At 39.0% G+C, this 14,187-nt stretch overlaps 1 protein-coding gene across 1 annotated transcript in view; it reads right to left on the bottom strand.

Annotated features, from left to right (window-relative positions):
- LOC116901381 (low-density lipoprotein receptor-related protein 1B-like) overlaps positions 1–13,735 on the bottom strand; it is a 386,468-nt gene extending 372,733 nt beyond the window's left edge. Inside the window, exon 1 of the mRNA XM_032903248.1 lies at positions 12,913–13,735. Coding sequence (XP_032759139.1) covers positions 12,913–13,087 — 175 coding nt within the window. The 5' untranslated portion in view covers positions 13,088–13,735. The remainder of the gene's footprint in view (positions 1–12,912) is intronic.
- Between the last annotated feature and the right edge of the window lie 452 nt (positions 13,736–14,187).

The following is a 14,187-nucleotide window of genomic DNA, read 5'->3' as shown; positions in this document are numbered from 1 at the left end:
GAAATAGAGGCTACTGATGTTGGACAGGGAGAATACATGATGGCATTGCTTTGTTTGGGTGGCATTGAAATTAAACAACTACCCAAAATGAATAAAAAAGTTGTGATATGTTAGGCTTATGAAGGGGTCAACCTTAATCTCTCCACATCAAAGCTGGAAAAATATCAACAGGAAGATAAGTAATGGAATGAATGATTTATATTAGAAACAAAGAATCAATATGGTAATCTATGCTTGTTAAAATAAATGAGGAGAGAGAGATAGTTCTTCTTGACGGAATAATTTTAACAAGTGTAGAAAGAATGAGTACGATACCACCTTACCCACATGATGAGCAGTTAATGTGGACAAGGGAACTTAGAATGTGCTTCTGCTCTTGTAGTAAATTGAGAAAGGCCTTGCTCCATGAAGCTTCCGTCAGAATCCTACAATACTCACATCATATGAAAGGGCAAGCAGGACCAAACCGTGGGACAGTCTGCAACAATTTTATGAGCACTCCTCAAATGAGCACAGGACTGGCAAGTAAATCATAACAGAAAGACAAGGAAGGGAATGAGAAATGCACGGACATAACAGTCATGTGGTACACCTGACCAGCATGTGACACGTAACCTATGGTCATGCTCTTACTTCTGAACTGTACTTTTCTGTTGCAAAATATTCCAAAAGTGTTTTGACTTTTATAATGTATTTCAATATGCAATATTTTGGTAATAGGGCTTAAAAAGCTTATAAAACCCCCACAGCAAATTTATATAAGTCTAAATTATTTCAAAAGTGAAAAGGTGCTCTTTAAGATTACCTCTTTGGCTGGGGTCATTCCAATATGACACACAAGCATATAATTGAAGACATTTTATGATGCACATCATTTTGTGTGTGTTTGTATGTGTGTGTGTGTGTGTATGAAATCCCATCTTTTCCAAGGATAGGAAAGATGACATAGTTATCCATGCAATCCAATTCTCCCGCAACGCAAGTATCTCCTCTCAAAATCTGTATTTTGCAGAACAGTCTTTTCTTCTGCCCCTTTCTTTTTTCTTTTCCGATTTTCCATAATTATCTACATGCGATCAAGCACCATTATGTTCAGCCATGTGGATTGTGGAGTGCAGAAGCTAACTGCAATTCCTACCCCACACACAGTTCTCATCACAGGTAATATATCTGCTTCTCGGATAACTCTGATTGCTTTATTCTAAGTCATAATTGGGTGTAATATAAATCCTCTCTTGATCACTCAGAACAATTTTCCCAGTTTCTCTCCCATTTTACTGCTTTATGTCCAACAATGGAAAAGCTGATAGTGAAGAACATGGTATACCACTGAAGATATCTCTCTCTCTCTCTCTGTCTCTCTCTCTCTGTCTCTCTCTCTCTCTGTCTCTCTCTCTCTGTCTCTCTCTCTTCCTCCCTCTCTCCCCTCCCTCTCTCTTTCTGTATATTTTAAAATGTTCTTGTATATGTTCACATGTATGCTGGTAACCATGTTTGTGTTCTAGTGTACAGCAAGTGGTCAATACCATTGTCTTCTTTGGTAACTCTTGATCTTAGTTTTTGAGGTACAGTTTCTGAACTTGTGTTTACTGATTCGTCTAGAGTGGGTGGTCAGTGAGCTCCTGAGATCCAACTGTCTCAGTCCAACATTATGGTCTCTAATGTTAAGAACATCTAGAGAGTCACAACCTGTCTGTCTCAGCATTGACTCCCCCGGGGTTTCATTTTGCCACCAACAATGTTATTTGTGCGTGCGTGCGTGTGTGTGTGTGTGTGTGTGTGTGTGTGAGAGAGTGTGAGAGAGTGTGTGTGTGAGAGAGAGAGAGAGAGAGAGAGAGAGAGAGAGAGAGAGAGAGTTTGTCTATGTGTGTGCTGAATTATGTCTTCATGAGCAAACATAGGACATATCTATCCATAAATATCTAAAATTCCAGGCTACTTTTAACCATCCAAAGGTCCAGTTCCTCTGGTTATTCTAGTCTTGCTATCTACCATCTGACCAGAAATACCCTGTGTTTGCGAAGAATCCCCAATATGCCCTTTATTGTGCAAAGATCATTAAATAGGTCACGCACAGTTAACTTAAGAGCAGAAGGATTTCAGCACCCTTTACCTCTCACTCTAGAGTTCTCTTTAGCCACAAAATAATTTCCTTCCCTTTAAATATTAAAGGAAATTTGCCACTCGCTTTCTGATGCCTGTAGAAAGATGGGACCAGCAGGATAACTACTTGGGGTTCATAGGAGATCTTACTCTTCTTTATTATTGATGAGACTCCATGCTCATGCGCATCGGTTCTTAATTCCAGTGACATCACCGTAGAGCCACTGCTAGGCTTTCCTAATCCTCTTTGGCATACACCTCGAAATATTGCTGGATTTGAGTAGATTCCTTCTCTGAAGTCTTATTTTTGACTTAAGTAACTTCTTTGCCACTCCTGAATTTATTGGGTGTTTTGCCAACTGAACTGTTATCTGGAGGAGCTTTTCATTCTCCTTGGCTCCAGGTAACAAGTTTAAGCCCTTGTTCAAAAAAGTCACAATATGACTATATGCTTTTTTTTCTGAGCATGCAGTCATTAATTATTTTTGCTTTACCTAAACTGTAATCAAAGCCTTTTCTCCTCATTTTGAATCTTTTTCTATAATGCTTCTGTTACAAAAGAAATAAAGTCTTCAGCAAACCTTCATATGATGTGAACAAAGTTCTACTCCGGTAACATAAACTGTACCTCATACTCACAAATATACAAGAGACCCTTCTTTTTTCTGTTTTTAGTTACTCAGATTATTTCCAAAAAAAAAATTGGCTCCCCTCTGCTGAAGTACACAGCAAACAGATTTACAGTGAGCCCCAAATGAAATATTAATGCAAAATCTCCTAGCCTCAAATTTCATTTAGTTCAGTCACACTAAAACTTAATAAAATTTTGGTATATGCATCATATTTAACTTATTTTAAGGCACAGTGTTGATTTTAGCACTGAACTTTGAGATCCAAGTTATAAAAGAGATTTTTGACAACATGAATGAAAAATGAACAGAACTTAAAATGTCTACTAAACTCACAGGTACATACTTTACGCAGCAAGGAAATTGGTTGAGATATTTTGCTTCAATATTTTATGTAGGCATTCCTAAAACTTTATAATCTCAAGTTTGCATCACTTCATCTCAACGTACAATCTGCTTAGTAGATATTTCCCCCAAGTCCAGACACACCACAGCTGAAAACTATACATGTGTGTATTTATACATCACCATTCACAGTCTGGAAGTATGTTCAGGATGGTGTTTTCACATTCTTGTTCCTCCATATATTGTAAAAAGCTTAAAAGAGGTGAGCTCCTACTCTTGCTTTCTATTGAGGAGATCTCTAAATTCTAAACAAGAAATATTTTGGGTAGTAAGCTGCTGCAATGGTCATATTCTGGATTGCACATTTTCGCTTAATGTTTTAGAAATAACCTCAGCTTTAGCTCAAGGTAGAAAATAGGAGATATAGAGAAGAGAAAGAGGAGAGGAAGAGGGAGAGAATAGGAACAGGAATACAAAGAAACAATAACAAACTTGCAGTAGCTTACTCCTCAAACCCCCAAACAATCTTCAAACATTAGGACCTGGTATAAGTCAACAGGACCAGAAACATTTTGAATGAATGAACTAAATTTAGGTTTTCTGCAGACCCTCATGGTGTGAAGTATTCTGAAAGCATCCATAATGGAAGCCTGAAGCATGTGAACTGGTGACAGACCAAGTTTTCTGTGAAAATTCAGAGTTGTACAGTTGCCTAGTTAGTGTATGTTATTTCTTGTGCAAATCACAACAAGGCTGGCGCCACTTAAGGTTAAACTTAGAAGGAAAACCCAAGAGCACTGATGACTCAAATATCAAATTGGTGCCATATTTCTCCTCTGGAAGATTGCTTCCCACTTGTTATCAGCACCCCTTTCTTTATAAAAAACTTGAGCATAACAAGAAATATTCAGAGTGAGATGAATGCAGTGAGTAGAAACTGCATTTTGATTTCTCCCTTTTACTAACCTAATAGAATGTTCATAACCACGAACATGAACAGGATTGTCAGTTGAAATTCTTCTCAATCATGTAAAGGGACAACTGAATGGGAGTCTTCTGCTAAAACAAATTTAAGATTTCAAGAATAAAACACAAATGAGACTGTATGAACCAAATCAGTCTCCTTTGGCTTTTTCAGTGGTTTACATTGGTAAAAATAGCAAAAATAATTAATTAATTAGTTAATTAATTAATGTTTTTTGTATAGGGTATTGCCTATTTACCAATAGTTAAAATTTTCTCAGTGTCCTTACATATTCTGTTCCAAATAACACCCAAAAATGCAGCATTGTCCTCTATGAACTCCAGATACAGTAGACATAAACGAGGAGTAAGACAGACATTGATATTGCTAGTTCTGAAGTATAAGTACAAAGATATCGTTTAGATAAGGCTTGCTTCGGGACCAAACACAATCGTTTGGTGCCATGTACTGTGGTGAATCAGAAGTTGTGCAAGTCAATGAGAGGCACTGTAAAGTGGAACGCACCCATGCATAAACAACAGAAACTAGTCATCCTGTTATTTAGCATGTCGACTGTACCTCTAAAAACTATGAATGGACACTTGACCTCATGTTTCATCCTCCTATGTATGGAGTGGCACCACATGTATTATTTTAAAAAGTGGCATCTAAGTAAAAAATAAATCTAAAAGTGTGTTCCATGTTTATCTTACCTTACTGCTACCATTTCCTTTCACAGTAACACCCCCTTACCCAGGGCAAATTCAATGACTGTTTACCTCTTTTTCCTTCTCACTTTTGTGTAGCAGAATGGATCATCTCACAAAAGTTCTACCTGTCATCTCTGAATAAAGCTCTAATTGCTACTTATCATAATCAAGACTAAACCCATGCCCATCCTCGCTAATGGCATTGAACTAGCTGACCTAATCTGATTCCTTTATTCTACCAAACACATAAGGCCAAACATGCATGCCATCTCTCATTCTGTAAGAAAAGGATAAGCTAAACATCCATTTTTAGAGTTTCCATGAAACGTTTCTTTCCCCTCTATATAGATGGTACCCCTCATCACCTGTTTGTGTGAGATAGGTCAACTGTCTCAAAGAATTTCTCTGACAAAGACTTCCAGAGTGATTCTGTTAATCAGTTCACATTATTTTTCTGCCACTATATCATAATCGTTATTTATTTCCTATGTTGGGTGGTTCTTGGCTGTCTCTTCTTCTTTTGGTCTCTCCTCTTCTTGTTTGAAATCCCATGGCTCAGCTGCATTGTCTAATGAACCACTTGCTTCATTCTCAACATCTAAACAGTCTTCATCATCATTTTGATGCATTTTGTGGAATGATTCAGTAAGTAAACGAATGACCTCAAATCCTATGGACTTCGGAGTCAACATGTTTTCAAAGGGGAAAAAAAAATCAGTAAATACTGTGCTATAGTTTGCTTGCTCCCAGCCATTTACATGGTGCTAAGGCTGTAGTTAATGAGAATCTGAATTTATGTTATTCTATACAGAATCCATTATGTTTTCTACAAATATTTTCTGTACTACTGTGGAGGGGCCTAGGGCTTGGCAATGTTTCTTTTTGTGTAGAGAATCGGAGCAGACTTCTGTAATCTTTGGAGAGTTTAATTTAACATAGGCACTCTGGTTAAAACACAGGTAAAATAAAAACTCTTTGCCTTTTTTTTTACCTTGTACCTTCACAGTAATGGTAGGGAAATGAGCTGAAAGAAAGCTATCATAAGTTGTTCTCGTGGTACATCTCAAAATATCTGAAAGAACTACTTAGCTAATATAAAAAGGATATATCAAAGAATGACGCTTAAGTTCTAAAGTATACCCGGATATTTGTTTTTCCGTTTAAATATTTAAGAAAGTTACTTTGTTTCTACAAGTGAAATTTCACCATTCAAATTTCTTCCATGAGTATTAAACAGATGATCTGGTATCCATTTTGATAATATAATAGTAAAGTGGCTAAAATATTGTTTTATCGGAGTCTGTAATGTCATGCACAAATCTCCAGAAGGTGGATGACCGATGATCACACTTTCTGGATCCACGATGTCTTCACCTGATGAAGTAAAGCCAGCTGAGCTGGAGCATAATGCACTGCATTCTGGAAATGCATAGGATATTTTAGATATCCTGAAACTCCAGATTCAAACTTCTAAATTTATAATTAGTGTTTCAACAAAAGTTTGAGAATACTAACTGCCCCAGATATTAGATCTATGTTGGTATAACGAAAACTTTCAGTGGCAAAGTTCTCTCTCAGAATCTTGGTCTCTCTTAGCCTTATACATCATAATTCCTAAAGAAAACAGAACACTCTAAATACAGTTATGTTTTCAGCATTATACCTGTGGTTTTTCTTTTTTACAAATACCTTAAACTATCCTAGGAACTGTCAAAGCACCTGCAACTAAGACTCATTTCTCTTCTTCTCTGTCTGCTACTCTCATTCTCTGTTCTCTTTTCTCACATTAAGAAGAAAGGGATCAGATGACAAATTGTCATTAAAGAAAAACTCAGCAGTAGAAAAATTCTTAAGGAATTATGCATTCATATTTCTAAAGTTAAGCTGTCTTAAAGCCTTGAGGGATGGCTATGCTACATGGAACGTTAGGAAGGACGTTCCTATTGATGGTAAGAACAAAACAAGAGACGAACCATGGAACCTTGATCTTACCTAAAGAAGAGATGTATTATTTCCACTAAAATGAGGTCAGACTTCAACAATACCTGTCTTTGGTCTGAAGGCTAAGCCAGCCAGGACAATGAGGTACATGCAACTCAGGAAATAGATGTCTGGCTGTTAATAAGAATACACTTTGAGATAAAATGTAGCACTGGTGTCTTAGTAAGGTAACATGCTCTATCTTCTCCTACAAGTTTTTATTTCTTTTCCTTAAAGTTAGAAGAAAGAAACTTCATATGAAACTCTCCTTTCTCAAACCCTCAACATAAAGGCTTTCATCTCCTCTAAAAAAACTGTCAATATAACATCCATAAATTAATTAAAAAATTCATGAGTATATTTAACCTAATCCAAGAATAATAAGGTTAGACAAATGAGGCAATAATAAGAATTCATTAATTGCAATGACTGGTTCTACAGGAGGGATATCTCTGAAAATGTTATATAAATGAGTGTATTTTTGCAAAGGTTGAAAAGATATCCAAGATACTGACAAAGTATCGTTCTGATAACTGTACCTTATGAGTCTTATCTAACAGTTTCAATTTTAATTTAGGAATGAGTAAATACCATCAACTAGTTTACTCAAAAAACGCAATCAAATTAATTGTGCTTATGTGGCACAAGTCTAAACCAATAGAGTACAAAGTAAGAAAGGGAAGGAAGGAGGGATGAAAACAGAGGAATAGTAGGAGAAAGAGGAGGAGGAAGGAGATGAGCGATAGAGAGTTGTACTTTATGATATTACTGAATTTAGAGCAATGCAATAAATAATACATTTTCTAACTCAACCACATTAGTTTGTTGTTGTTGCTGCTGCTGCTGCTGCTGCTGCTGCTGCTGTTGCTGCTGCTGCTGCTGTTGCTGCTGTTGTTGTTTTGACCAGAAGAGACAGGGGAGGCTACCAAATCATGTATTAGAAGAAAATATAGCTCTAAGATTATGCAGACAGTTCATGGAAGAAAACACCCCATTAGAAGATAGTGTGCACATCTAGAAGATTCTTTCTTCTGGTGTGTGAGAGAGTCTTCTGTAGGGTTCAAAACTCTTCCTCTAGGATGGAGAGCTCAGCTGTTGATATCAGTGTTACTTAAATTGGAGAGTATATACTACTGAGAACCAAGATTGATATTGTGAGTATGATAGATCTTAAAATTCTTTTTGGTAAATATAAATTGACACACATAAGAATTAGGCCAATCCTATTTTTTAATAAATAAACTCTATAGACACTTCCGTATTTTGGTGTTTTTTTTTTTAATATTTAACTATTAGGATAAATTTCTTGATCTGGTAGGCTGGAGTCGATCTCCAGAACTCTGAGTTAAATGTGGGTTTATAACTTCACAGGAAAGAAGAAGCAAGGAAAGGTGTTGCTTCAGTTTCTTGATTGGCTGGTTAGACAAATTCTGTCTCTCTTCTAAAAATATATATATATACTTTGTATGTTCCTTCTGGGTGTATTAAGGTGCATACATTACATTTGTCATTATTTGAGGATTAAATTGGGTAACCTAAATGACTACAGAAGACCTAAGAAAGCCCTTGGTCCTGTGAAGGTTCATTTTCCCAGGGTAGGGGAATGCCAGGGTGGTGAGGTGGGAGGGGAAACATCCTCATAGAAGAAGGGGAGGGGGCACGGGAGAGGGGAGAACCCAAGAAAAGGGATTGCATTTAAAATGTAAATAAATAAAATATCCAATTAAAACAAAACAAAAACAAAAACAGAAAAAAAGCTTCCATGTGAAATCTGATTATTTTCTGACACAAACATCGCCTGATGGAACAGTCTGGCTCAATCATTCTGAGATCTTCATTGTGCTTTCACTGTCTACAGTCAAGCCACTGAAGTCCACTTGAATGGCAAGCCTCTAAGCCATTTCTACTCCAGACATTTCACAGGTGACTGCTCAGGGCTGGGTGGGGCTCGGTGGAAGCACAGACTCACCATGAGAGAGCCTCTAGCAGCAGTCCCTGCCTCAAAACCAGAAAGGGGGCCAAAGCACTTTGACCTTTGTGTCTTCTACTTACGCATAGTGTGAAAACAAAGCATTAGCCATATGGACACTCATTAAAGCACTGCTCACTACAGGTCAAGAAGTATTTCAAGGTTTTAAATTCACATTTTTGTTTGGTTTCCTCAGAAGGCACCGGTCACGAGAACAGACATTTTATCTGCAGTTATGAAAAACAGAAAACCTTGATTTAATAAACAGTGTCTCCAATATTGAGGCCACGGTGGCACTTTATGGGTTTGTTCTGAAGTTGTCCATTTAACAAAGTTATATAAACACATATTTGACATGTGCCTAGGATCTACTTGCTACTGCGTTGGTGCGACTAGTGACAATCATGTTGGGATAAGCATGTACAATGTCTAGTTTTATCTCTACTCTCTTTAAATGTATCTACCTGGATTGAAGACAAGTGTTTCCTCTGTCTAAGAACTGTTCACAGACAGGCACAGAAGATAGAGAGATTTCTCCGTGTAACTGACTGGTACTTTTTTCCCACAAGGACTCCTTATAAGCAGAAAAGAGTTGAAGATGGGGGTGAATTTTATGTAAGATATAAAAAAAAAATAGCTGTAGAAACAAACCCAATGACATTATTAGGATAAAGGTCATATTATATAGCAAGGAGTAGAGAGAAAACACAAGAGTCCTGAAGCACTGCATTTCCTTTTAAAAAAAATACATTTTCACACCCGATAGTTTTAAATGGATCTTATCGTTAAGGTATGAAATAGGCTCTAACAAGAGATTGACAAAGTAACTAACAAGTAATAAATACCATGGATCCAATGTAGGTACAGAGGAAACCTCTATGTACTTCTACCTTTACTGACAAGCAGCATTAATAAAAGGTCATTTGTAAGAATCCACTAATGATATCACCCAGGGGCAACTATAAGATTTCCTTCACATTTACTGAAAAACATCTCTCTTCTTAGTAACTCCAGAGTAGGTAGCACTTAAGTTTTCAGTGACAGTCACACCCATTCTCCATTCTTACAGGTATAATTATGTAAACAGTAATATTGATGTAAGTTGCTTTAAACTATCTTTATGTTACAAGTATTGTCATAGACTATTCATTATGAAAATAAAAGACAAAATGTGCTAGAAACTGCTCTTTTAACGAAAAAATAGTTCAATGTCTCCCACAATCAGCACATTTCCTCCCCCTTTTTGCTGTTTTTGTGTAATAATTATTTTTTTCTAAAACATTTAGATTTTCCTTAGTTTTCCTATTTATATTCAAGCTTAGAAGGTGGGAGGAAACAGAGTCGAAGTTTAGAGACTTCTTCAAAACTTGCACATTTCATCAATTGAGAAATGAATTGCACAGAAATATATATTTTAGTTAAAGAGAAGGACAATTAAAATATAGCATATACACAATCATCATTTTCCAATAGTTTTAAACAGATGCAATAAAAGACAAAGACAGCATGAAGATTAATTGTTTGGAAATGTGTCTTCAGATCTTATTAGACAGACATACTTCCTTTTAAGTTATCAGGCAATGCTTTGATATGACATGATATCATCAAATGGCAAATTACTTGATTCTCAGTGAATCTGATACACTCTTCTTTTAGCTGTTAAATGTTATAAAGACATTTCCTTTTCCAGATATATTGGAGTCCAATAAGAATTGGCACATACATTATTTTGATAGTAGATAGACTATCATAAACTAGGCAAACAACATGTAATTAAACTGCAAATAGATGCACATGAGTGGGGACATTAAATACACAAATGCGTTTCAAGTATTTTTTGTCTTTTTTATTTTTGTTTTTCTTCTGATTTTTACCTCTTTTTTCAGCTAGTAAAAGTGTTTAGCTTTCGCTTACAAACTTCACAGACTCCACAGGGGAGACGAGTACAAGCACCTCTCAGGACAATGATGAACCACATTTACTCCTAAATGTCTGGAGGACCCAGACATGTTTCCACACTTAGAGTCAGTCACTCTCAACTACTAAGTTCTCCAGCATTTCCACACAGATATTCTCTTCTTCAACGGCCAGCCATTGCCATTCTCACAAGCTTGAAAGCAGCTACTTCTCATTAACCTCGTGTTGGGTTACATGTCACCTCTCACTTTCAGCATCTCAGTGGGGGACATCTGCAATAATGCAGCTACATTTTCATTTTAAACTTTTAACAAGATTCTCTTGCTTCCTTCCTTCCTCGTCCCCCCTGCAATATATATATATATATATATATATGTATATATACATATATATATGAAATTCTTTCAATTTTGATAGCTGTCGCAGTTTTAACTGTTTTCTAAGTTTTGAGAGTTGCATTAGATGCAGTGTAAGTCAGTTAAGTGTTGATATTCAACTATATATGCTTGTACTCTATGACAAAGTACTTCTGATAATTTTTTCAGGACATAATTAACATTCAGTTAAATCACGAGAACTAACAGTTATTTTCCATGTGATATTAGATGCCTGAGATGTCTCTCTCCTTGTGAGAAGCTAAACGGAGACCAAACACCATCCTTTACGTATCTTAAGTTCTCTGGAGAAAGCTGATTTATATTGAATGTTTTTTTATTGTGTGCAAAATTCTGTCTGGATGTTCAATCGTTCCTCTCAGGTAGCAACGGTATGCTCTAGAAATAAATGAAGCACTGGTCTAGGGGTGAAGTCAGACTCGGGACCCGTGTACACGCAGTGAGAAGAAACACAAGTACCAACAGTCTGCCTGCAGCTTGCTTTCCCAGCATCCTGGGCAGAAAAGCTTCAGCTGCTCATCTCCTCCAGCCCAACTTCAAAGGTTCTTGCTAAGGCAGGTTGAGGAGTGACTGTACCACATCAAAGCCACCATCATTTCAAGTAAAAGCTATATGCTTCCATTTTATCTGCACCATTTTCAACTCTTCCGCACCAACTTCAAGGCAACTTAAGCAAGTACAGAAAACTGTATGATCCAGCGGTGGCGCGCCTGGGAGATTATCAGTGCCCCTCCTAGAGATGATGTCTGGGAGCCGGCTATGGGACTGGGGACTGGTTGCCAAGAGTAGATTAAATAGGACCATTACCACACGGGCTCTGCTGTCCTGGAATGGGACTGGTTTATAGTTAATTCATAATTCTTATGCCCCGAGCTGACTGAATCTCACAGTGCAAGACCTTGGCTATTTGATTGGTGTTGGCATCTACGTATTTGAGGTTTTAAATTTTTGTTTGTTTATTTTCTCTCTTGTAACTAAGTTTAAAGGCTGAATTGTACGGTCCCTGTGAACTCAGTTCAGGATTTATGATACTTCTAATCTTCCTTTAAGTAGTTAACCCTTCCAAGTCTGGCAGCAGTGTGATTCCTTTTCCCTTTTAACACGCATAGCCTCCTCAATGATCATAAACTGAGGGTAGGAGGAATTGTGGGTTTCCAGGTCAAAAGTTTCAGAACCTAGGCTGATAAGCCCTACCTTCTCTCTGGGTTCACCATAACCTTTCCCTTCTGAACTTCAACCCTTCCCAGTTGCTTGGGGAAAACCAAACGCAAGGTGCCAGTCTAGATAGAGCCAGGCTTTCTAGTTGGTAAGGCACTCCGATGCTGGGTCTAAGACCTTCCCTGTCAGTAAATCAATCAGTGCTTCTCTGCTGGCTGGCTACTCAACCCATGTCAGCCCCAGAAAAGATGACAGAGACCCACTCCAGGAGGGAGAGGGCTCCGACACCTCTTCACAGATGCACAGCTGAGGAAGTTAACCAGGAGCTAAGTTGGGAGAGTAATTGTCTAGGGCTGGGAATCTCGAGGCTGAAGCTCTCAGCTGGGAGTCAGCTCCAAAGGGAGTCTCAAAGAAATGCGAATTCTGCTCCAACATCTGCAGCGCTTGGGATGCCCGGGCAGAAGCCACAGCCAAGTCCAAATGTTCCCGGGGGAAAGGGGACAAACCGAATCAGGACCTTAAAATGACCAACGGTAAAATGAGGGGGTGAAGAACACTCTGGCATCTAGTTCAGAAACCCTCCTATAATCCCTCTCCCCCAGGAGGCTAGCGCACTTTGGCCAGCGGGTCCCGGGAGCGGGGCTGCCAAGGACTTAAGTTTCACACTCAGTTGTCTGCCAGGGACACCCCGCAAGAAAGCCGAAGGAGGAAACGGCAGGTAGTGAGGGATCGTGGCCCTTACCTTGGTCGGCTCCCACAGTCAGCACCTCGGCGTTAGGCAATAATCCCGAGAGAGTAAGGATGGCAAGGAGCAACTGGGACATGATGATCTTCCCGGTGAGCCTGTGCTGCAGACTGGTCGGCGGCACCCTTGGCCGGGCCGCGGCGGCTGGCAGCCTGGAGCGGAGCCGCGTCATTTACAAATGTCACTGGAAATCCCTGGTCGGTGGGTCCAGCCAGTCCGCCTTGCTCTGCCAGGAGCAGGATGTGGAAGGTGAGCGAAAGCGCGCCTGCGGAGAGCGTGCGAGCGCCAGCCAGGCGCTGTGTGTCTGGACTTTTCGATGCAGGGTACGTCTGATCTTACATCACGCAAGAGGGGCAGAAAGATGCCCGCCGATGGGAATTCACTATTAATCACTGAGTCCTCCGCACTCCCCTCCGTTGCCCACAGAAATCACATCTATTAGTACTAAGAGGCGGCTAACACGATAGGGAAACAGCTGCAAATGCGATCGCCACAAATCACCGCTCTTTCTGCCTCCTTGAAGGGAAAGAAAGTAACTCCGCGTTGGTTCTGTAGGGATCTGGGTCCTTAGAGAAGGGGGGACTGCAGTGGGCCAATCCAGCAAGGTGCCAGAAAGCATCCACAGCCAGCTGAGAAGTCCCCACTCTTGAGAGGAGCAAAGGGCTTCTCAAGCAAAGCGGATCTGATGCCTTGGCTGTAAGAAAGCTTACTTTCCGGGAAGCCAAGGCAAGCCAGGACATTGTTTCTCTTAAGGAAATGGTTTCCTCCACTTGACAGCTCACAGAGCTTTCCTAACTGCACTACTAACTTTTATGCTGAGTGGCACTTGGGGACAGAGATGCAAAATTAGTGACTCAGCAGAAACAAAACAAAAAGTCTCAAAGTCACTAACTGTCACACACACACACACACACACACACACACACACACACACAGAGCCAGCAAGTGCAAACAGCTGGTCATACTAAAGCCGGGGTTGCCAATGGGTTTTGCCTGAATTTTCTTTTTAAAGGGATACCTGAACCATTTTGAGGTTTTGAGGTGGTTTTGTGTGGTTTTTATTTCCTATCCTGAGCTGACAGTCTGAGGACTTTCTGAAGCATTAAAGTGTATCAAAATGAATCTGTGGAATATTTACACACTGTACGTATGTATGAGTATACACACCTAGCTTACCTTGATTTAGAGACCACTTATAAAAATCACAATAGCAATCCTGGTATTTAGAGTTGAAATTCACTGTTTAGAAATGATCGTTGGTCTAAAACTTCA

Source organism: Rattus rattus, chromosome 5 (genome assembly GCF_011064425.1).
Source record: "Rattus rattus isolate New Zealand chromosome 5, Rrattus_CSIRO_v1, whole genome shotgun sequence".
Taxonomy (NCBI): domain Eukaryota; kingdom Metazoa; phylum Chordata; class Mammalia; order Rodentia; family Muridae; genus Rattus; species Rattus rattus.
The sequence above is the reverse complement of the archived record's forward strand: the minus strand, read 5'-3'. Positions and strand labels throughout refer to the sequence as shown.